The sequence below is a fragment of the Colossoma macropomum genome, unplaced genomic scaffold, assembly GCF_904425465.1.
Source record: "Colossoma macropomum unplaced genomic scaffold, Colossoma_macropomum, whole genome shotgun sequence".
Classification (NCBI taxonomy): domain Eukaryota; kingdom Metazoa; phylum Chordata; class Actinopteri; order Characiformes; family Serrasalmidae; genus Colossoma; species Colossoma macropomum.
In genome coordinates this window covers 25,677,818-25,702,906 of record NW_023494805.1, presented here as the reverse complement: position 1 = coordinate 25,702,906, position 25,089 = coordinate 25,677,818, and the positions used below count along the sequence as shown (strand labels likewise).

General features: G+C 39.1%; 1 protein-coding gene across 2 annotated transcripts; it reads left to right on the top strand.

The window, feature by feature from the left end:
• The first annotated feature begins 817 nt into the window (after positions 1-817).
• Positions 818-25,000, top strand: hspa12b (heat shock protein 12B). Of its 2 annotated transcripts, none has more exons than XM_036596263.1 (13): positions 818-1,267; positions 4,016-4,087; positions 6,348-6,436; positions 8,070-8,194; positions 9,022-9,208; positions 9,437-9,541; positions 11,777-11,893; positions 15,174-15,351; positions 19,628-19,714; positions 21,830-21,934; positions 22,695-22,953; positions 23,353-23,456; positions 23,783-25,000. In XM_036596263.1, exons 2-13 carry the CDS (start codon positions 4,042-4,044, stop codon positions 24,442-24,444), a joined length of 2,064 nt encoding a protein of 687 aa, XP_036452156.1. In that variant the 5' UTR covers positions 818-1,267; positions 4,016-4,041; the 3' UTR covers positions 24,445-25,000. The 2 variants fall into 2 exon arrangements, with proteins under 2 accessions (XP_036452156.1, XP_036452155.1); XM_036596262.1 differs by having other exon boundaries at positions 6,348-6,443.
• Positions 25,001-25,089: the final 89 nt, after the last annotated feature.

Sequence of the window (25,089 nt, the reverse complement as noted above, 5' to 3'; positions counted from 1 at the left end):
TGATGCTGTAGAAGAACTACCTTTATTTCTTTGAAGAACCATGTTTGAAAAAGAGATTTATGATTATGAGAACCATTTAGAGGCTTAAGGAACCTTCACATTTACTAATTTAGGTTTCCTACTGGAGCCTTTACTTTACACAGAGGTTTTCTAAACTTCACTGTAAAACATATTCAGTGTTTTTACTTAAAAGTTTGAGTTCACTGAATATAGTACATTAACAGACTGTAAAACACAGATTATTGTTCTGTTAACTTATTAACTAAACATTTTAAGGCAACCAGGTTACTCTTTAGGTTAAAATTAATTGGTTCATGTCATACTGTGTTTTAAAATGTTCTTCATGCTCACTCAAAAATGGCCCTCTAAACAGCAGTCCATTGAAAGATTCTTCAGGGAACCAAAAGTGGTTCTTTTATGGCATCGTTGAAAGACGTTGTGATGTTGCTGGCACTATTATTTTCAAGAGTGAAGTTGGAAAGCAGCAAGGCTACAATAGGAAACTCTTCGACACAAAGACAGAGAGGGAAGGAGGGAATGAATAGTGTAGGATGAGGAGGCGAAGAGGGCAAAACATGAAAGTGAGGAGAAAGCAGGAAGAGAGCAGAGGAGAGAAGAATACGGACGAAGAACAGAGAGTTAGGTGCAGGGGTGTGGAGGGAGGAAGAGAAGAGGAGCGGGTGGATGACTTAATCAGTGTTCTGTCACTCTAAATGCACTCCTCCCTCCTCCACACACACACAGATACACACACACACACACGGTCAATGAATATGCTCCCCAATGAAGTCACTTTCCCCTCCCTCTACTCCTGCGCTACAAGACCCTCCAGAGCCAACTCATATGCATACATATGTGTGTGTGGCTCCCTCTCTATTACTCTTTCCTCCCTGACATTCCAGTGCTGTTGAGGGATTGAGTGCTTGGATACAGACGCAGGAGGGAACATACAGAGAGAGAGAGAGAGAGAGAGAGAGAGAGAGAGAGAGAGAAGGAATTCTTTCTGGGCTGGACTTCAGTTTGGAAAAACGTTTGGAACTTTTTCCTTTTCCTATTGCTCAGAGCTCACTCTCATTCTTCTTTTCTTTTGTCTGCTCTGCTGAAATCTCCATCAGGGAATTTTGTCACTCCAGAGCCTCCGGTAGCCACAGAAGCATCCCTGAAAGTTTTTGTTCTCGGCTGTGGTCTCTGGACTTTTGCAGGAGTTTAAACAGAGTGGGAATTTGTTGGTCAAGCAAGACCAAAGCATTGTTTCATCAACGCGAGGGTGAGTTGATTTTGTTTGAAAGCTTTTATTTGCGCTGAAGGATCGGACAGTTGTGGGATGGTTCTTGGATGATACAGTATGACATCACTGTGAGTGCAGTTTCACATGTGTAGTCAGGCTTTTACCACTGAGGACATTGTGTTACACGCTCAAAAATAAAGGTGCCCTAAAGGGTGCTTTGGAGCTATGCCAGAGAAGAAGCACTATTGGTTCCCTGAAGACTCCTTCAGCGGAAGAGCCATTTTTTTATAAATGAGATAGCAAGTATGAAGAACCTTTTAAAAGTTTATAAACACTCCACATAACTTAATGATTCGATACTAAGTTTTTTCATAGATCGGTACGTCCAAGCTGAGAACCGTTTTTGAAGCCTGGTTGTAATACACATTGTAACTGTAAGCAGGATAGGTGTTGAGATGAACATGTCTAAGGTGGAGTGTTTTAGGAAGATGGGTGGACCCTCCAATGTATCTTTTTATTCTTTGGTTATGGTTCCTAAACTTGATTTGATTTCTTTCCCTTTTGTTATGAGTTTGTTGTATAGATGAACAGGACATTGTGAGATGGGTGGAGAGAGATAGTAAGGTGGGGCACTTCCACCAATAGCTAGTATGATTTATGTCTTCTGTGTTTTGCCATATTTAGACCCACATGCTGTTCCTGCAGGACATGGTTAAGAGCATTTCCCTTATGCTGGAGAGATGCTACTTCAGGTTATGTCTGAACTGGTGGAATCCTTGTGTGGATCAATGATTTTCTGATTAGGAAGTTCCACAACATAAAAATAAAGTTACACCATAGTAATATTATATTAGGCTGTGTCCAAATCCACATACTGTCATGCTAAATAGTATGTCAAGAATAGACACTACCAAGAGACGTCCATTCATTTGTATAACACATATAATATAGTAGTGTGCAGTTTTGGATGCAGGCCTAATTTATGAGGAAAGGTAAATTTGCACCTATATGAATCACCTGAATCGGGAGTATTTCTTGCTCTAAGCCAAAGTCCTGGTGACCCCATACTATGCACATATTTGTGCTGTTTCTCTTTCAGGACACCTGATTCAACTCATTAACGTATTAACAAGCTCCTCTCGCTCAGGTCAGGTGTGCAGTTTCAGTATGGAAAAAGCAAAACTGTGCAGAATATGGGGTCACCAGGGTTGGGATTGGGAATTCCTGCTTTAAGCAGTATAAGCAGTATTGTTGTGTTTGTGTCAATCATGATATTGACAGAAAAATATCTAATGAGAATACCACTGGTGACTTAGCTTCCAAAAACAAAGGAAAGCAGAAATTGATCACCACTTAAATGTACTATTTCATTATTTATTTCATTTATTTATTCTATTATTCTTTTGTTTCTTATTTATGTGGTCTATTTATTTACACATCACAGAATTTCTATGTTAATGAAGTATGAATTTTCAATTGTGCATACAATAATGTGCTTGGGGCGCAATGTACAGAACCATGTTCAACTTACAGAGTCTCTGTGTGTATATATGGGTGGTTAGAGGGTAATGTTCTAGAAAAGTGGCTGTGAGTGAAATGAAATACATGTGCAACACACACACACACATACACACACACACACACACACACACGATCTTCCATATGTTGCAGACAGCATCTCTAAAGTGGCTGTGGTGTAGCAGGGACGCAGATGTGGAATGTGCTTCTCTATTGTGATAGAAGATAGAAAACCAGAGCCTGAGCTCAGACCAGCTGGAGATTCAGATCCATTTACTGTAAAAGCATATAAGCAGAGTAGGAGTCATTAGTCATCTCTCTTCTCTCTCTCTCTCTCTCTCTCTCTCTCTCTCTCTCTCTCTCTCCTCCCCTTATTCTATTGTTCTATTCCCTTACAACCCCACCACATGGTTCCATAAGCAATGTAAAAACATAGAGAGTGAATAGAAAAGGAGACCATAGGGAAAGGAAGTGAGAAAATGGGGGAAATATTGGAAAAGGGGGGTAAAGAGAAGCAGCTGAAAACGAGAGCGCTGGGATTTTATACTGATGGGTTATACTGTTCATTAGGAATCACGGAAGATCATCAGTCTTGACTCCTTTTTTATGTGATCTTCCAGTGAATCCTGCACTGAAAAAATATCTTACATTAAAAAAGTACATATTTACATTTAATTAAAACATTTCTGTTTGTGCCAAAAAAGGGTACAGTTTGTGCAAAAGTTCACCTTTCATTTATTTAATATCAAAGTCGAAATCAGATAAACAGTACAATGGACTGACCACCGTAGTGTCCAGATCTCAACATCACTCAAGGTGTCTGAACATCTTTGAAAACCTGAAGTTTCCCAAAAAGAATGGAAGTAATAAAGGTAAAGGTGGGATGCTCTGAATACTGAAAAAATATATTATATTAATAAAATGAACTCAAAGCCTATTTTGACTGGAAATAAAAAAAGGATGGACTTTTACACAGTACTGTATGCTGAGAGAAACTTCAAACATAAATATACAAGAAATGGAAAGTAGTTAGTATACAAAATTGACTGTCGCTATTGCGGACCTCATGGGGTTAAAGGAAAGTTAAATGCTGTAATTACGGAGTTATGCATTTTTGTTTATCAGATCAGATGCCTGCTGAGGAAAACACATGGCAGCAGTGTGTATGTGTGCGCTTGTTAACAATCACTTTCTCTCCATGAGAGATGAGAGACCAGAGAAAGAGACAGCTGTTGATTATGAATGTAATGTGCTGTTTGTGTCCTGTAGGCTGTGAAGGCCCTGTCACCTCCAGAATGGCAGCGCTCCTGCAGCCCGACACCAACAGCCTGCAGGTCCCAGGTACCATCCTCTACGTCTTTAAACAAATATAGAAATGGGTTAGAAAGATTGTCATTCAGGCATTTCTTGTATTTAGATTGAAGGCTTGTGAAGTAAAGCATCAGAATTAACAACGCATTCACAGCTGCAACACTAAAGAGACACAGATCACCTGGTTAAATTAACTCTTTTCATTACAATCCAAAATTCCATTGAGTCAATCAGAGTAGGGTTAGCATATACAGACTTTCTTACCTCAACATGAGATGCAGTTGTGATTAATGTTGATATAATTTCTGTTTTTAAGTCAAATAACTTAAATTTTCAGTTCAATTTTTGAGTGAAGTAACTGGTTTGGGATGTTAGATCCTAGAATCTGAAGCGAAGCGGCCTTCCAAAATGTTTGGATTTTAGTTCTCATTGATGTTGGAAAATATGCTGGTGTTGTGCTATCAGGGAATTATGTGGTCATTCCTTTCTTTTCTGTGGCTGTGGAGGACATGGGTGTGGCCCACCCTTATCTACTCTCCCCTCTCCAGGAAATATCTGTGTGTGTGTGTATATATGTTTGTGTGTTTGGGTCTGATAACATTCCGATCATGCCCATGAGTGGGCTTTCCATTTTGTGTATGTGACTGTGTATGTGTCCTTCTACAAAGACTTCAAAAATCGCACACATGGATGGTCACTATGACGATAGTGTAATCACCATGACGATCGAGGAAGTCAGAGAGCAGGTCATTCCCTGCTGTAGCCTTTATGACCTTTGGAATTCCGGAATTATTGGAATGCTGTGCTCAGAATTCCTCTTCTGCGTTTGGCACTGATATGGGTCTCTTTAGAGTGAAAGTGCTGAAAGCTTTCCCAAGATTAGGCTACACACTGACAGCCCTGATAATCTGAAGACTGACTGGACCTTCCTAATGGCCGTCACATGCCAGAGGCAAGAATAGTGTGATGGAGAAGTGCTGATTTCCTGATATACAAGTGTGAAATAACCTCACACACACACTACCGTGGAAAAAGTCTATTAAAAAAAGATGCCAAAAACTACTTTTAGTTCCCTAATGAAGCTTTCAATGGATTTCTTTAATGGGTTCTTTAGAGGGGTGGGTTTCAACTCAAGTCCTGGGGACCTGCTGGCCTGCACAGTCTCAACTGTTCCCTATCCCAACACACCTGATCCAGCTCAACCTAATTATCAAGCTCTTCATGCGCTGCATCAGGTGTGTTGGGACAGGGAATAGTTGAGACTGTGCAGGCCAGTGGGTCCCCCGGACTGGAGCTAAAACCCAGCGCTCTAAAGAACTGTTTATGTGTGGTTGTGAAGAACCTTTTTAAAGTTTTAAGATCCATGGCGCAATGTTGAGCTTCTAGGATTGACCCTTAAATTGGTTTAGAAACTTTGCATTATGTGAGTTTTTCTAGGCTCACAAATCTCTGTTTCAGACATGGATCTTAAGGAAAGTGTTTTTTATTACATTGCTAAAAGAACAAATTGTGGCACTTTTTTAAGGAATGTAGGCCAGCTTTATTGAGGAAGCCCAGTATTTACAGTTACCATCCAATACATAGTTCAGTTAAACAGTTCTTCGTTAAAGTAAATCAGGTGTGTTGATGATGGAATTTAACAAATAAATGTGACGGATAGGGTGCATATATATATTGCAAAGCAAAGTGCACTTACTGCTGAGATAGTATTTTTGGCTGCACGATACTGTATACATCAACTGTTATGTGAAATACCGAAACTTAGTTGCTGCTTATGCAAACAACAACAAGAACCTAAAACCTCAAGCCATGTTTGAATTACAGCTAATTTTGCTTATCATTGCTGTCATATCAAAACCATCTATTTCCATTTTTCTGAGTTTTATTTTTCTTGTATTTAAGCATTTCATGATGAATGGACCAATAGAAATGCTATAAAACTGCTTGGAATAAAATCTTGTTACATTAATTGTATCTCCTTTGAATTTTGGAGTGGAGATGCATGTTTTTTGTAGGACCGCAACTTGTAAGAGATTCTTTTAAAATCTTCTTATCCTGCTGTTATATTGCTTTACACCACTTTAAAAGACATTTTATGACCAAACCTGGACTCCCTCAGTATGAGCACCAGGAGAACCAGTCTGAAACATTCCAGACACATCTCCCTGACGACTCGTAATGACGTGTTGTTCTGATTTACCAAGGGCATGACCTCATTATGAACTGTGCTTTGCTTACATTCAGAGAAATGGGTTGCTCACTTGGTTTTATGTCTCTTCTCTTCTCCCAGGCAGTGACAGATCTGTGTCCACATCTCCATCCAGCTCTCCCTCTCCATCCCGAAATGAGTGCAGTATTGCTCCTCTCACTCCGTCCCCCGTCTCCGGTATGACCCCACAGACTAAAACACAATCAGAAAAACAATGTTTTTATTGTTAACAGTTGTAAACTCTTTAAAATAAAGGTTCCTATGTGGCTCTTAACTTCGACATATTGTTCTAGGAAAGTTAGGAAGCTAATAAAGTTAATAACTTCAATTGGTGTTGAACCTGTACATTGTGTAGAGGTTCTTTAAACTTTTAAAAAGATTCTTCATACTCACACTCTTCTTGGAAGAACCGTCCATTAAAAGGTTCTTTAGGGCAGTGGTTTTCAAACCGGACTCCAAGACAGTCCACATCTCTATGTGCTGAGAGCAAGCACGTGTACAGATTTGAGAACCACTGCTTCAGAGAACTAAAAGTGGGTCTACTATGGTGTCACTCCAAAGTACCTCTATTTACAGCTGACCTCAAACCTGGGACATGGTCAACCTCTGGAAGCTTTAAAACGCAGAAATGGCAAAGCAGGAAGTGGTGTCTGCACATGTCTACAATTTTTTTACTTAGTGGGGCTTTTAGACCAGAACTATCTTAAATTAATCCTATATTCTGCTGATGCACTGCAGTCTGTGGTAGGCTTGACAAGGCCCTAAACCTGACACTACCTCCAACGTGGATTAAGAAGATATCCAACCACCAAACACACCCTGAAAAATGAGACTAAGTCTGGAATGTTATTTTTCTGTAAATATAGCATTCTACAGGGTCAGGGAAAGGAGAGGGAGATAAAAAGGAGGGAACGAAGAGAGGGAATGGAAGAGGAGAGAGAGGAGGCTGTTCATATCAGTACCAGGCAGAGATCTGTTAACCATAACCCAGAGAGAAAAGCTTTCAAAGAAACTTTCAGGAAGAGACTTTCTCTCCCTTTTTCTATCCATCTTCATACACACACCCACACATGCATCTGTTTTTATAACTTGTCAGGAAAAAGATTCATACATAGTCATTTAATAAGACTTTTTTATACCTAAACCTTAACCTCCATAACGAAGAAGATATTGTGTGCTATGTAAGTCAGAACTTTGTCCTTAATATTAAAGGGGAATTATTTAATTATTATATATTTTATTCATCATTTATACATATTTTTCAGATTTCCTTACAGTGGTGGTGATAGGAACCAGGGGTCACAATGCCTTTGATGCAATTATAACCATTTTATTCACTAAGCAAAGCAACCAGCAAGACTACACATATTTTATATGTAATGTTTATGATGAGAAATATTAATAAATAAAGTAAAATATGTTTTCTTACAGACTATTTCACCTTAGAATGACTTGCATTCCTTTCCACCATGCATAGATTTTTAAAAAAAACTTATTTTAGACCAAACCTCATAACAAAATGATCATAAAGCAATGGTAGTGTATTTGTAAACACTTCATGAAATTACTTTCTGTGAGACTCTTTAGATGTCTGGTTCATATCACCACAACTGTGAATAACTCTGGCTCATCTGAACCATTTAAATATGGAGAAATTTTAAAAACATTGGTGGAATTTCCCTTCCTTGTCATGAAAATGAATACACATTCATCTCTCCTTCATCCTCATCCTTCCTTCCTCTCTTTCTCTCTCTCTCTCTCTCTCTCTCTTTCTCTCTCTCTCTCTCTCTCTCTCTCTCTCAGAGGACGGAGGTGAGGCCGCGTGTAGCACGTCCATTCTCTGTAGTTGTGGCTATTGATTTTGGAACCACCTCCAGTGGCTATGCCTTCAGTTTCACTGAGGATCCAGAGGCCATCCATATGATGAGGTAACTAAACTCAACAGCCCCTATTGATCTCATATTAATCACTATTGAGTAGGAGTGTAAAAACCCACCAGTGCATTGTGAGGCATAAACCTGAGGACAGCAGTGGAAAAAGTACAGAGAAATGATTCCTAAGTGAAAGAATGGACACTTTGTCAAAATCTAATTTATTAAACAGGAGATGTATGGAGCCAAAAATATACTTGAGTGAAAGTCAAAAACATTCAAATATACTCAAGTATATTGAAGTAAAAATAAATGTTTTGAAAGATCATTAAGAGTTTCTTTGTAGTGTTGTGTGATGTGGCAACTAATGGGCAGTACTTGTCCATGCACAAAGACAAGTAGGCATAATTGTGGTCAGTTTAATTTTATATTGATGAATTTGGTTGGATGTTTTAATAAACAAATGCACTGGAGCTCAACTGATCAGCAAGACAAAAAATGGCTTTGCAGTATGTAAAGTGTGCTTTGAATGTTTAAATGAAAATGTAAGGAGTAAAATGTATGTTTTATTCTCTTCGAAATGTAGCTGAGTAAAAGTAGTGTTCAATTTTCAGGAATACTCAAGTTAAGCATAAATAAAAACAAGCCAAAATATGATTGTCCGACCATTTTCAGATGCATGAGTCAAAAAAGTGTATGTTTTTTATTGCCTGTATTCCATCACAATACATTTTGTCCAGACACATTTATGGTTTCATTGTATTGTAGATATACTGCCCTTCAATTTAGTGCAAACAGACTGTTCTACCTATTCTAGCACACCTGGTCTCTCAGCGTGCTCTGACTTAACTCAAACCCTTCTTCTGTTTGCTCCATCTCCACAGGCGCTGGGAGGGTGGAGATCCAGGAGTGGCCAATCAGAAGAGTCCCACCTGCCTGCTGCTAACCCCTGACCTGCGCTTCCATAGTTTTGGCTTTGCAGCCCGAGACAGCTACCACGATTTGGACCCTGAGGAGGCCAGACACTGGCTCTACTTTGACAAGTTCAAGATGAAGATTCACAGTACCAGTGTAAGAGATCAGCCATGAGCTACATACAAGCTTATAATATCTGGTCAGCATTTAGTGTGTTCATCAAAGGGAATAAGGTTAGTTAATAGAGTTCTACCCGCGTTTCAATTGTGTCTGAGCATTGAGGAGAGTGGAAGACTTATTCACCGAAAAAAGTACACACATTCCTTAAAAAGGGGTGAGACTGAAGTAGACGTTCAAGCAGCATTTTGTCCTGCTTTCATGTAGGACCTCACCATGGTGACAGAGTTAGAGTCAGTAAATGGACGGAGAGTTCGAGCCATTGAGGTCTTCGCTCATGCTTTGAAATTCTTCCGAGAACATGCTTTAAAGGTAAAGTAGAGAACTCTTTCTTTTTGTCTTTCTCTCCATTTCATTCTATCATCATATACATAAACAGGGTAAGTTAATTCATAAAAGAAAGGAAAGAGAATATGGTTAATAAAAAGTGATGCAATTAGTTTACATTATTCGAATATGTACATAATTTCCACATAAGTAAAATATACAGGGTACAGTATACAGCTGTTTGTCTAGGCAGTAACCACATAACATTAGAATAAATACAAACATGAATGCAGTAAAAAGTAACAAGAATGTAATGTTTTTAAAAGTATTTGACAACATTTGAGCTAATTAGAATAGCAGATTATGTTTGATTACAGATTTCTCTTTGACGTCCCCTGCCATTGCTTGGATTTGTTAAATTCCATCACCAGCTGTCCTGCCTTAACCTCATTCTGCAGCCCCCAGTGGTCATTCCGCTGACTAGAATGGAAATTAAATTAGATAATAGTTAATAAAATCGTATCAAATATGTTTCCCTGTCACTTTGTTATCAGATTTACTAGGACACTGTTGGCTCTCTGTGTGTGAAATATTGTGACTCTGTGTTAGGCTGCTAGTGAGCAATGAGAGGTGAAACAGGGTAAGTGAGAACCCTCTGCTGTGAAAACAATTCACACCTCTCCACAGAATCTGCCATGTAAAAATAAAACAAATAAAACTTTTGTAAATGTTGATTTGCTTGCCCACCTACAAAGACAAAAATCCAGTTTACTTCTTGCTTTGTAAAACATACACATTTATATTGAAATAGATTCCACCAGTGTGGAAACAGTATTGCACAGTTTAACTGAGAGACCACTAAATCTGGCAGAATTTGCATTTTATGACTACAGTGAAAAATATTTAATGAAGCACTGATAAAACCACATATTGGAAGATACCTACAATTAATACTTGGCTCCATTAAGGAGAGATCTGGAAATGATTAAACGAACACATTGACAGACATAAAATCACTACTTTTGTAGTAATATCATTTGTATTTATTGTAATACAAGTTATTTTTTCTGAGCAAATAAACATTTACTGCTAAGATAAATAGCTTTTCAATCAACTAAATAGCTGGAGGGTAACCTAGTGGTAGGAGAGGTGTGCTGACAACTGCAAGGTCACAGGCTGCAGTCCCTGGACTTACTGGATGTTTATGGTTGTGGCTTCGGGCAAAACACTCTACCACCCACTGCTCTTGGCGGTGCCACCCTGTTTCTAAGCTGTGTTGCTCTCAGACCAGGCACAGATAATCAGCACAATGGTAAAGTTCCTTTGTATCAATAAAATCAATGATAATTCATGAGGTGACCTTCACTGTAGTAAAGAATTTACAGCGGTAATAATCTATTGCTTAAATATAACAGAATGCTGTAAAAGAATGGTGCATTCAGGGAGATACAGATCTAACTTATTGTATAATAAGTTAAAATGTCAAATTTTACAGTAATGTGCTGTCACTTGGGAAGCTTATTGGATAATTGAATGGTACTTTGTGCAGTTATGACCAGCCTATCTCTGAATATTGCAGTGTTTGGGGTGGAGCTTCCCAGCATTCCTTGCGGTTTTGTTAGTTTTTGTTATTTTGCTTTTTGTTATTCTTACCACAAATATACATTTGAATGCATTTGAGGTTATGGTATTCTGACCATGATGTTGTTTTGTGTTTCAGTTAACTAGTTCTTCTTGTATTGTTATGTTAAAACAGACATAAGATTACTGGCATCTTTACAGTCATAAAGAATGTCGTAAGTGCATGCATCAGCTATAAAGTCTTGTACATAAGGTGTGCTTGGAAAACAGTTTAATGCTGTTGTAATTAATAACGTGATCATATAGTTGTTAAACCTCACCAATCAGCATTGTGCAAACAGCTTGTCCTAAATTGTCAAGTCTCGAACCGTGTCACCACGGTATGACATTCTTTTGTCTATAAAAATGGATAAAGGCACAGACCGTGGTTACAGACGACAGTATCTATATCTATCCAAGAAAGTAGAAACCATATAAGCAAGTCTGTTTGAGACAGTTAGAGACAAGTGTGTGATGATTTGGGCATGCACTTTGCACCAGGCTAATTGGTGAGGCATACATTTTCATTATTTCTTAGTTACATCAGCCTCGTAAATTGAGAGTAAAACATGTCTTGACTGATTGAATGCATTTAGGCAAAGGTGGAAAACCGTGAATTTGAATTTAAAAATTAATCTGTGCACATGTGTGTGTATCTAGGAGGTGAAGGACCAGTCTTCATCAGTGCTGGAGGGGGATGAAGTGAGATGGGTCATCACTGTTCCAGCTGTGTGGAGACAACCAGCCAAGCAGTTCATGAGAGAGGCAGCTTACCTGGTAATACACTACAGCTGAGGCCACACCCACTTTCTGCCTGAGCATGAAATCATATGGACACACTATCATTAAAATTTTTTCGATAAACTGTTTAAAAAATGTTGCAGGAACAAAAGAATAAAATAATGCTTTAGAATTAAAGAATTAAAGAAAAATAATGATATTACTCAGCTCATCTGTAAAAAGCTATAAATAAAATATATATATATATATGATGGTATAATTCATTATAAATTAATTATAATTAATTGATTATTAATGCCTCTTGTTTGAAGCATGGTGATCAAATCTCAGGCAGATAACATATCAATAAATGGAAAAATAAGTTAAATTGATAAGAAATTAAATATGAATAAAGAAATTAGAAATTAAATATGAATAAAATGCTTTCTGGTATCTAGCTTATAACATTCCAGTCTACACAAGTTTTTTATTGAATAAAATAACAACATGACAAGTGATTCCAAGCTTTTGAATTCTAGTGTAGATGCAAATCATATAGACAGAGCATGCGGCCACATTGTTTCCATCAAATCCACACATGCACATACACACATAGTAAGATGACGTTATCCACCCAAAGCTCCAAGTACAGTCGAGGCTTCAGGAAATGTGCGTGTATAGAAAGGAATGCTTCAGCCTAATCGCTCCACACATCAATGGGAACGTGGAGAGGGTGTGTTTGTGTGAGGATGTGTGTGTGACGCCACTCTGACACAGCATCCATCATATGTGGTGGTGTGTGTTTTTTTCTTTTTCTCTCAAACTCTTTTCAAGTCGAGACCAGTGTGAGCTAAATAGCCAAAAAACAATGGTAGAAGCCCAGTCAAGGTCAACACAGTAGAATCAGCAGAACTTAAACATTGTAGGTCTTCATTTGAAGAGGAATTCCACCGATTTTTCAAAGGTTCGGCATAATCAAGTGGTTAAGATGTAAACAGAGTCATACAGAGTGGTCTGATGTAAAACGCTCCATTCTAGAGAAATGTACGGAGTCAGAATTGTTCACAGTGGTGGTGATAGGAACCAGATATCTGAAGAGTTCAATGTTTCTAAAAACTCCCTCACAGGAAGTTATCACATGAAATGGTTATAAATATACTGCCATACCCCTTGGGGGATTAGGGTTTGGCCTTAAAACCTCAAAATCCCAGGCTTATGAGATACTAAGGCATATTATTCAGTAACTACAGGGACTTCAATGCAAACTGGCTGAGTTATTCTTAGATTATAGAAGTGTGCAATGAAAACTTTGGGCCCATCGGTGGGCCCTGGTCATTTAAGGGGTTAAACATCATTTTTAAAATTCAATCATGGTGAAGAGGTGCATTCAGCGCTTTGTGAGGCAAAATAGTCCCGGATAAACATGTGGTTTTTCAGATGTACCACTATATTTCCTTAACCAATATTATATATAAAAATAGCAGATAGTGGATAGCAGATAAACTGTCTATATTTGTGTTGTAGACTTGAAGACCCCTTCCTATCACCACCATTGTAAAGAGTCCATAAGCTTCTTTAGAATAAAGCATTTCACATCAAATCCCTCCAAATCACTGTTTGCATCTCAAAAATTTCAATTATGTAGAAATTAAAAAAAAAATTGGTGGATGGTAGTTTTAAAAAAATTCCAGCTTTAGAGTTTGCAGTGCCATTCCTTCTCAGTCTCTCTTTGTACTACACAATAGTGATACCCCTCTTCAATGGGTGCAACAATTCCTTATTTTAGATCTTGGGCTGCATATTTTGCAGTGCTGGTGAAAACATGATACTCATTTTAATTCTAATATGTAAGTTATGTAGTTATGAGAGTGAGGAACTGAAATGTGGGCCTACATACAGACTCTTAAGGTTTAAGGTGTTAAGCTAAAAGATCACTTTCTTTTGTCATCATTTGGTTCGTCAACCTCTAAGATGCACAGGTTGTCCTTTCAGTCAATTAGATGTGATCACGGCTCTGGAGGTTTGATGAGTTATTGCCCTGCCTGCTCTGGACCTCCACGCACCCCTCCGCCCTCCTTGCGTCTAGAGCAGGTTGGAGAGGGGCGTAGTTTCCTCCTGCTGGTGTCACTGGATTTGAACAATGCTCGAGACCGGCACACAAACACAGGAAACCACGCCTGCTCCCGCCAAGTGTAAGAGAGAGAGATAGAGAGGGAGGGGATAGAGGGATGGAGGGAGGCAGAGGAAAACACAGCAGCTTGGCCCTAACCCAGTCAGGCACTTAACTGAGTGTTCAACTTTCACCTGAAGCTTTGTGTCCTGCCTCTTGGGAAGCATAGCTCAGCCAAGCAAAACTGTGAAAAAGAATTAGCTTTGTGTCTTTCAACTCAACTCGTCTGGTAACACCTTCATTCATTCATTCATTCATTCATTCATTCATTCAATTATTCATTCTCCCTTTATTGTCTCACATGGAGGATGTTGCTTTGCGGCCATCAGTCAAAGATTCCTTAATCCATAGAAGAAACTACTGGTTACATATTCTACTTTCTTCTTATTATTTATTAACAAGAACGCACTGGGTATAAATTAGTTATTACATCTTTGGAAGTCTATATTGAGATTCAGAAAGGTGAAACTGAAATTTTACTTACACTTAAAGGATGATGGCCTCATAATGGAATAGATTTGGATTATTGGATTATTTAGCATTAAAAGATGCTTCTATTATTAGAAAAAATAACCTTCCATGTAGATTTAACAGATACTAGGCAAAATAGGCTGAATACATTACTCTTATTAATCCTCAGTGGCATAATAACTAGGGTGGGGTGGGAGTGGTTGTGGGGGTGGCTTTTGGGGGGTGGCACAGTGGGGCATCAACTGGTTTAACACATAACAATAGCAAGTAAACAAGCACATGATATTATCATTTTTTTTATCGAAAACAATTAAAAAGGCATATTTTCATCATCTTAATGTGTTTGACTACAGATTATTGCATGCATGCATGACTTGCTGCAAATGTCTCCCCCAAATACTGAAAATAGACCTAAAAATAGTAGCAATGTGACACTTTTAGTTGAGCAGATGATGTCTTGAGTACATTAAGGTAATCATGCCTTTACCAATAAAGACTTAAATGTGGAAAAAAACTGGCCTTTTTTAGGGAGTGCCTATTTTCTGGCTTTCGAATTGCTGGCCACTAATTTTAACAATACTATTCAGTCAAGCAGACACAACAAAGTTAAAACATTAATTTCCTCCCTCTCTATCCCCCTCTCTCTGTCTCTATCACCCTCCTTCTATCTCTGTCTCCCTCTCTGTATCTGTCAAGGCTGGTCTGGTGTCTCCAGACTCTCCCGAGCAGCTGCTCATTGCTCTTGAACCTGAAGCCGCCTCCATTTACTGCAGGAAGCTCCGCCTCCACCAGGTTATTGACCTCAGCCAACGACCAATGATGAACGGCCTAGACCTGGATGGGTCCCGCCCCTTCGACTCCAGCTTCAGGCAAGGTAATGGAACCCTCTTTGTTTCCCCATTAACATTTTTTTCTTCCAAGTTAATGTGTTTTTTTCCTCTTAATGATAAACAAGATTATACAAGTAGAGCTCTGGGCACAAATCCAATAAAACAGAGCGTATCACTTTCCTACATTAACATTAAATGCAAAACATATCCAGGGTCTGGGGAATAAAGCTAGGCTTTCATCCCTCGGTGGGGCTTGTGGTTTTGTAGAGGAACTATTGTGTCCTTCTTTAGTGTATGAGTGTGTGTGTGATAGTGTGTGTGTGTAGGGGGTAGATGTAGAATCAGATAGTTTTAAGTTTTAAGGGGTTCAATCAAAGCAGTATGGTGAGAGAGCATATGGTTTATGTTAAGAGAGAACAAGTGAGAAAAAGAGAGAGAGAATGAGTAAGGGTCCAAACTGTCGTTCTTTTTACACACGCACTCCCTGAGGTCAGCCCGCTAAAATAAACCATGATCCGTGTCTGTCATAAGACAATACAATTCCCTTTGTTTATTTAAACTCTAAACAAGAAAGACCATCATTCATTTAAGCTTTTGAACTCATTTTATAGAAGTAGTCCATCATTTTTCAACCTGATCTCTTATTCGCTGCATCTTACCACAGACAATAATTAGTGGTTGGGGTAACTCATCCTGCAGTTTTTGAGATAACAACACTGAACTAGCTCCAGAATGTCCAGTCTGATTGTGACATATGGGCTTATAAACAACTTTTTAAATTGGATGTACAGTTTTTACATAGATACTGATTAAAGTTGGAGGAACATTGTGGCCTGAAGTTTGTACACACCTTATATGTCATCATGATAGAAGTATACCCTAGTAACACCCTAACAACCACTTGGAATGCCAAAGCTATCACCTAGCAACACCTTAGCAACCACATGGAATACTATATGAACATCTTAGCAATATTCTAGCAACCACCTGCGACACCATTGCAACCACCTAGGAACTACCTAAGATGCCATAGCAACCATTTAGCAACACCCTAGCCACAACTAGAGATAGCATAGCAACTACCTGGAATACCATGGCAACCACCTAGCAACACCTTATCAAATACCTGGAACACCATAGCAATCACCCACACTGTTAGAAATAAAGGTACTGTTCAGGTACATTTTTCGTTTATTGAGGTACAAACATAAATGTACCCTCAAAGGTACAACAGTGGTCTTACGGTCCAATTGTGAACCTTAAATAAGTTTTTCCCAGGTGAAAAGTACGTATTTGTACCTTTTCATAACCTAATGTCTTAAAACAGAACAATAAAATATAAAGCCTGGAGACGAGACGGGTGTGTGGAGTCAATACAGCTTAGAAATTATTATTTCATTGGATTATGATACAATTATGTTCCCTGACTAAAGGTACTGAGATGTACCCTTGGGGGATACCAACCCAATAACAAGAGGGGTACTGCCCCGTGATAGTTACCTTTTTTTCTGAGAGTGTACAACACCTCCAATACCATAACAACCATATTGTAATGCCCTAGCAATCAGCTGTGATACCATAGCAGCAACTTAACAACGTCATATATCAGCTATTTGGAATACCACAGAAATTGCAGATCAACACCCAGAGATCCACCTGCAATTACCATAGCAACCACTGTGCCAGGGAATTGCTTAGACTGTGCAGTTTTCTGCTTTTTTCAGGAAAGACACTTATGAAGTTTTGCCATGTTCTCCCATTGACTCTGAATGTGCTTGTAATAGAAGCCGTAGGCAGACAGTAGAGCACCTTCCTATTTACTTATATGATACGTGTGCTTTCAGTCAAAAGTCAAAGTACAGGGAAATCACTGTCCATGATAATCAACCATACGCTACAGATGCAGGTAGGGATCAGGTTGAAAAATGCTGGGCTAATCCTTTCACGGTACAAATACAGATTCAAAAGACTTAAACACTCATGGCCACGCACACACAGACACACACACATATGCTCACTAGTAATTGGAACAAGGTGCTGTTGCACCATGATCTCAGTCTTCTGGCCTGTTCAGTCAAACATTTTACACTTACTCTCTTTTGTGCCCTCTGTTTCTTCCTCTCTTTAAAAACTCTTGGTGTTTGAATGACAGGTCCATGTTCTTTCATCTTCCAAAACCTGCTTGACATTGAAACTGTCCCAAGTTTGTCCTCCCTTCTCGTCCAAATCTTTCACTTTCAAATCTGAAAAACGTTTGTTCGTAGCTGTCCATCACTGCCAAGTTGACTCACGCTATTCAGCGCCAAATAGCCTCCCAACTGTCTGAAAGCAGAAAGCAGAAGCAAAACTTCACAACTTTCCACCTAGTTGACTCCTACTTGGTCTGATTGCACGCACATACTCACCAGAGGACGCCAGTACTGTAACATCCAACATAATCCACTTAATCAATTATCAAACGCTCTTAAAACAAAGGTGCCAAAAAGGGTTCTTTGGAGTGATGCCATAAAAGAAGTACTTGTGGTCTCCTAAAGAACCTGACAGGGAATGGTTCACTTAAAAAACTTAATTGAAATTACTCAACTGGGGTTTGCTGGAAATGATCAATCTTTGTGAATATGTGAGAAACAAATGAGTCACTTCTACAAGTGTTTCCCAAAGAGCTTTGTAATCTAAAACTTAATGAATGATTGTAAAGAACTTCTTGACTCCTCCCCTGCACCAGCACAAACAAACGTTGCCATGTTTGCCATGAAAAACTGAACCATCAGTTTCATTTATCAAACCACTGTTGGACCAGAAAAATATAAGCGTTTTTATTATAATTGAGCAAAATGGACTATATTGTACTGTTTTACTGTAAAATTAAAACATGTTTGTGCATGAGTTAAGTACAGTTAGGGGAAATAAACAGGAACCGTTAATTTTGGGCAAGTTTTGGACAAGTTTTGGGAAACGCTCATTAATTAATGATAAGTCTGACGATTAACAAAGTACTTAGCATTACAAAGCTTTTGAAAATGCACACCTGAAAGGTTTCTTAGGAAACCAAATGTGATTTGTCTGTGGCAAAAACACTTCTTGGCAAACAAACAGTGTAAAGCAAACAAACATACACACACGCACTCTTTGTGTCTTCTGGTACTGTAGCTGCAGTTAAACCTCCACCTCAATACCATCTTTCCACAGTTTTCCTCAGCTTTTGCCCCCAGTGACATCAGCTAGGCTTGGAAGTTGTTACTTTCGGAATAGATTTTTTTTTCTATTCTTTTTCTTCTCTAATGCTGTTTCATAATGTAAATGGTTTCCAGACAGGGTCTAAATACACAGTGCTGAACTACAGACTTTTCTGCTCTGAAAATCTGGCACACACAGCGAAGATTTGTGGCTGCTTGATTGCACCAATTTGACTTGGTTCACTCCGTTCCAAGAACAAGAACCTGAGTGGGTAGATGGACATTTCACTATTTAATGTGGCACATAGGCATACAAAGCCAGCCTGGATTACTTATTACAGCACCTGTGAACCATGAGTAATGCCTGTATAATGAAGAAATTACTCATCGTTATTAAGTCTGTATGTTTTATAAAAGACACAGGCCAGCGAAGGAAAAGGTTGCACACTGTTTTAGTTCAGTCTAAGTGAACTGAAAAACACCACCTGAAATGGTCACAATATATACAAGCTGCATTAACTGAGGAAATGCTTTGTTTTACATCCATCATCTAAACCGCTTATCCTTCTGGGTCGCGGTGGGGTGCTGGAGCCTATCCCAGCTGTCATTGGGTGGAAGGCAGGATACACCCTGGACAGGTCGCCAGTCCATCGCAGGGCAGACAGACAGACATACACAGTCACACACACACATTCACACTTAGGGGCAATTTTAGCATGTCCAATCAGCCTGACTGGATGTTTTTGGACTGTGGGAGGAAACTGGAGTACCCGGACGAAACCCAGCAACAATAAAAATACTCCCTCGAGAAGGCAGGTAGAACCACGACACAGAGATCATTCCTAGTCCGGAAGGTCATCATGAACTGTACACTGTAAAACTAATGCTCCAAGACATGCTGATCCCTTTATTGTGTATCATTTCAGTTAAGCTGAAGCCAGTGGGCTGGCACACAGATGAGTTATAGACAGAAGGCTCATGTTCATTAAAAAGTAGGGTTTGTTATTGTTCCAGAACCCCCCTCTCCTCTTACATGGTGCTGTAATGTGGTTTTTGTTAATGCAGACCATGTGCTGGTGATTAGTAATGATGCCTCTCAGATTAAAGAGCGACACGTGTGTGTGTGTGTGTGTGTGTACTGTAGCACGCGAGCAGCTTCGCAGAGCGAGACACAGCCGAACATTCCTCGTTGAGAGTGGAACCGGAGAACTGTGGTCTGAGATGCAGACAGGTAAGAAACACACAATCACACACAGACGCAGTCGTATGTAAGAGCTTGAAGACCTCTGGTCAAATTACATCTTCTGCTGATTTCCTAAGTGAAAATAAGTTAACACACCTCCTACAGAGAACATACATGTTCACATAACATAAAATGTGGTCTGTGCAAACGTTATGGCACAATTTTTATTACTAAAATTGGCCAAAAAGGCCAAATTTAAGTTTATTCTTTGTAGAGGACACACACACAGATATATACATACACACACACACATATATATACATATATATATATATATATATATATATAGAGAGAGAGAGAGAGAGAGAGAGAGAGAGAAAAAAGAAATGTGAATGAAGAGAGAGAGAGAGGTGGAGGTGAAGGAAGTTGGGAGAGAAAGAAAAAGGGGTGCAGAGAAAGAAAGAAAGACAGAAAGAAAAAGTGGAGACTCATAGATACATATAATCAACAAACCTTACCTGACCTAAAACCTGCAGTCCTACCATATGGGCGATGGGACTAGAGGACTATGCCAGAGACCTTCACAGGAGAGAGTTCATGTCTTTGAAAGCAGCTTGCAGGCAGACTGTAATTACAAAGAGAATGTGTTGGCTTATTTACAAAGCCAATGACCAGAACTGTAACCAGACCTGTGAATGTTTTATTTTAATGCAACTACTACAGTTCAGACCTTCAAAGCACAGTTATTTCAACATGATACCAAACCAGCCAACCAAAGCCAACAACCATATACAGGCAGCCCACACATGCAGGCTATCACAACGCATGGCTTTTCATTTTCCAGATAAATCAGTCTACAGTGCCAGCCCCTCACACAAAGAGTACACAAGGCTGCCCCCTTTCTCCATACTCTTTCTTCCTTACTGCCTGATGTTTAAGTACTTGACCTATTTAACTTATTTCTAGACATTTTTACTTGTTTTATGCGATTATATCCAGTGAAATATTCTTATTCTCTTGCCAGATAATTGTGCTTGTTTTAGGCATTATTTCTTGTAACAAACAAAATTATCTGCCAATAGAATGAGATACTTGCTCTAGATGAAAAGACTTAAAAGTAGCAAACATCTCAAAATAGGTTGAATATTTTTATAGTATTCTTACAACAGTCTCCTAATGATAAATATTAGATATATTGACTAGATTCACTTGCCAATATATTATTTTTTGCAGTGAGCCATATATACCCACTAGGTGGTATGTCTGGATATCCTGGACAATGATCTTGATCTGTTCAGCAGTTCTTAAGGACTGAAAATGTTTCTTAGTTATCCACCACTGTGGTCTTCTGTGGTCCGTCAGGGTGTTTACTGCTGTTAAGCTGAACAGTGTGGTCTTGCTTCTTAACCATTTATGACGCAGTTGTTTTTATTCATTGATTTATTTGTAACTGGCCTTTTGGTCTCAAGGCTATTTGCTTTATACTTATTTGGAGCTCATGTTGAAATACAACAGCAACACACTCCAGATGCCATGAACCAACTCTAGACTTTTTGTTTGCTCTTGTGTGTGAAATAATGGTGCAATGACACACAAGTACTTGTAGGTAAATGTAGAGACCTTGATTGAAAAAGTCTGTGAGTCCTATATAGTTCACCATGGTGGACTTTCATACTGTTGAACTAAAGCTAAAACACAGCACATTAGCTTTGTAGATACTTTAAATCCAATGCGCTGAAGTACAGAACCAAAACAACAAAAAACTGTATCCCTGCCAAATATCTATGGACTGGAACTGGAATTGCAGTGCACATTAGAGTAAGCTGCTTGTTGTTGGGTAATCATGTGTATGTTATTACTGGCTAGAGAGGCTCTATGCATGGCCTTGTGTGTGTTTTTGTATTTTAAAGCACGCTGCTCTTTGCCAGGCTTGCTGAGGAGGTCCAGGGTCAAAATAATCAGTTTTTCAGGACCAGATGTTTCCTGAAAGAGAGAAAGAGAGAGAGAGAGAGAGAGAGAGAGAGAGAATACAAGATATACCTTAAATATTTATGCTGTTTCACAGATACAAAACAGAAAACTATTTCAAATGGAGAGTACTCATTGACTCAGTGCGTGACTATTCATGAATAGCACCTTTAAAATGCTTCTGTGTGTTTGTAGGTGATAAGTACATCGTGGCAGACTGTGGGGGAGGGACAGTGGATCTGACTGTGCATCAGATTGAACAGCCGCAGGGGACACTGAAGGAGCTGTACAAAGCTTCAGGTGAGTAGACTATAAACCACAGACAAACCACAGCCATATACAGAACGACATGCACATTACATACAAGACTAATGCATTTTACATCTGCTACGCAAATGCCTGCCAAAAAAAATGCTTTGGGTCATAAGAAAAAAAAAAAATTAAAACAGCTTAAGACCACAGATTGTGTTAGATATGTTATTAGAGATGGCTGTAATCCAATAGAAAATGCTGGATCCAATACTGGAGTAAAAACAAATTGGATCCAATTATAAGCCTCACATAATAATAAATGAAGACATCACAACTAAGAAACAGTTCACATGGAATTACTTTAGCCAGAAATACTGGCCTTCTACCAAATGGGGCTACGTAGACCCTGCCCTTCCTCGTCATGACACAACTGATTGATTGAAATGCCTTAATGAGAACGGACATTCCACTAATTAAGGTTTACAGTGTGCACAGTACTGAGGATGATAGAATGATTGTGATTCCAACTCTACATTTCCAAACTCTAAAATTTCCAAGTCCTACTGTTTAAAAAAAAAAAATTATATATATATATATATATATATATATTTTTTTTTATTAAAATATAATAAACTAAAGTAAAACAACTAAAATAAAAAATAATGGATTAGGATCAATTTCAGTCAATCCTCAAGGTGTCAGTGTCAGTATCAGAAAGGAAAACTGTGCTGTGTAATAAAATTGTGCAACATACAGTACAGACTAGGCTGTACATTTGACCACCCTCTCTCTCTTCCCTGTGTTTCAGGAGGTCCCTACGGGGCAGTAGGTGTAGACTTGGCTTTTGAATCCATGCTGTGTCAGATATTTGGGACCGACTTCATTGAAACATTTAAAGCCAAGCGTCCGGCTGCCTGGGTGGACCTGACCATCGCCTTCGAGGCCCGCAAGCGCACAGCCGCGCCGGGCAGGGCCAGCGCACTCAACATCTCACTGCCCTTCTCCTTCATTGACTTCTACAAGAGACACTGCGGTCAGAGTGTAGAGACCGCACTGCGCAAGAGCAAGTATGGCTGAGCATTTTGAGATTGTTATAATTATATTATACAACTATTCTAACTTATTTCTAGACATTTTTACTTGTTTTAAATTATTTTGTCTATCTATTAGCAGATAATTTTACTTGTTTAAAGCTTATTATTAAGGCAATCACAGCACCAGCAGTATTCCAAACATAGTACAAAAATTAAGTTGGATTTAATGTATCCTTCGAAAGACAGTTGGATTATAAAAGACAATTCTACATGGTTGTAATTTTGGAACAAAACAATTCTCAGTTTATAACTATAAATAGTAGTAGTAGCACATTTTATGCTTTTACCTGCCATTTACCTTTTTATTTCAAACAGTTATTACATTACTATCAATGTCTTGGCTGCTAATGAAGACTACTGTATCTCTTTCAGTATGAATATAGTGAAATGGTCTTCTCAAGGCATGCTGAGGCTCACTACAGAGGCTATGAACGAGCTTTTCCAGCCAACCATCAGCAATATCATCAAACACATCGGTAAGACAAAACATTCTCCACTAGGGGTGTTACGATACTTCTATTAATATCAATGTCTTCCTTTGATATGGGGGTTGTTAAAATATATGCTGGGAATCAAATAGTTAGTTTTAATGCTATTAAAAATACTTGTGATAGACACACCTACAACAGGTTGAGATGAAAAACTCTATTGAAAAGAAGTATCATATCATGATGCAAAAAAAGTATTGTATCATAAAATCTGTTTGTTACACTCCTGCGCTCCACTCTTTCTCTCACTCTGAAAAATGCTTGAACCGCTGAGTAGCTCTTTAGTTATATAAAACCCTCTATCTTTTTAATAGAGAACCTGATGCAGAAAGAGGAAGTCAAGGGTGTGCGCTTCCTGTTCCTGGTAGGCGGCTTTGCGGAGTCGCCCATGCTCCAGCGAGCGGTCCAGAATGCACTGGGGCAGCACTGCCGCATCATCATCCCGCAGGATGTGGGTCTGACCATCCTGAAGGGGGCGGTGCTGTTCGGGTTAGACCCCACTGTGGTGCGCGTTCGCCGCTGCCCTTTAACGTACGGTGTCGGGGTTCTGAACCGCTTTGTCGAAGGTCGTCACCCTCAAGAGAAGCTGCTCATCAAAGACGGCCGCGAGTGGTGCACCGACATACTGGACCGCTTCGTTTCTGTCGACCAATCGGTGGCTTTGGGGGAGGAAGTTAGACGGAGCTACACCCCTGCAAGGGTGGGGCAAAGGAAGATCATTATTAACATCTACTGCAGCCCCACTGACGATGTGGTGTACATTACAGATCCAGGGGTTAGGAAGTGCGGCGCTATAACCCTGGACCTGCCTGAACCGGGCGCAGTGGCAGCTAGCAGCAATGGTAACGGAGCCGGCTTCGAGCGCAGGGAGATACGAGCCACCATGCAGTTTGGAGACACCGAAATCAAAGTAATGGCTGTAGATGTGGTGACAGGGCGACAGGTGCGAGCTTCCATTGACTTCCTGTCAAACTGACTCAAGAACAGAAAAACAGACAAAAAATGGACAGGAACTGTTCGAAAGACTGATTTGGAACCCTTCCATAAAAGGTCCCTGATTCATCCTGACGTTTTCTGTGACAATTAGTGACAAAACATAACAAAAGTTTAGTTTATGAAGAAGTCATTTAAATTTTATTTTTGTAAACAGTTACTATTGGTGAGAATCATTACTGTATAACATGTCTTTCAAGACCAAAACTACATTGTAGGTATGATTTGTTTTGCTTTTTTAAACCAAGGACGTTGGAGGCGCCACCTGGTGGTCATTTCAATATGGTGCAAAACAAACTGATTGTCAAAGGGAAATAAGCTGGTATGTTAGTTCATCATAAACTGGGACTAGAGGTGCATCACACACACATCACAAACCTATTTATAAAGTATTAAGTTTTTGATAAATGATTTGGATAACAAGATCATACTGTGATATTTGACTGATAATACGTTGATTTGTTTAAGCAACAGTACATAGAAAATATGCTATGCATTCATTTTTAATATGTAAACAATAAACAAGTAATTAAACCCTTCTAATCCCTGTTTTCATCTTTGGTAAAACCAGTTATGTTGACATAAGCTCCAGGAGTGCCTATACATGCAATCGATAAATGAAGAAGGC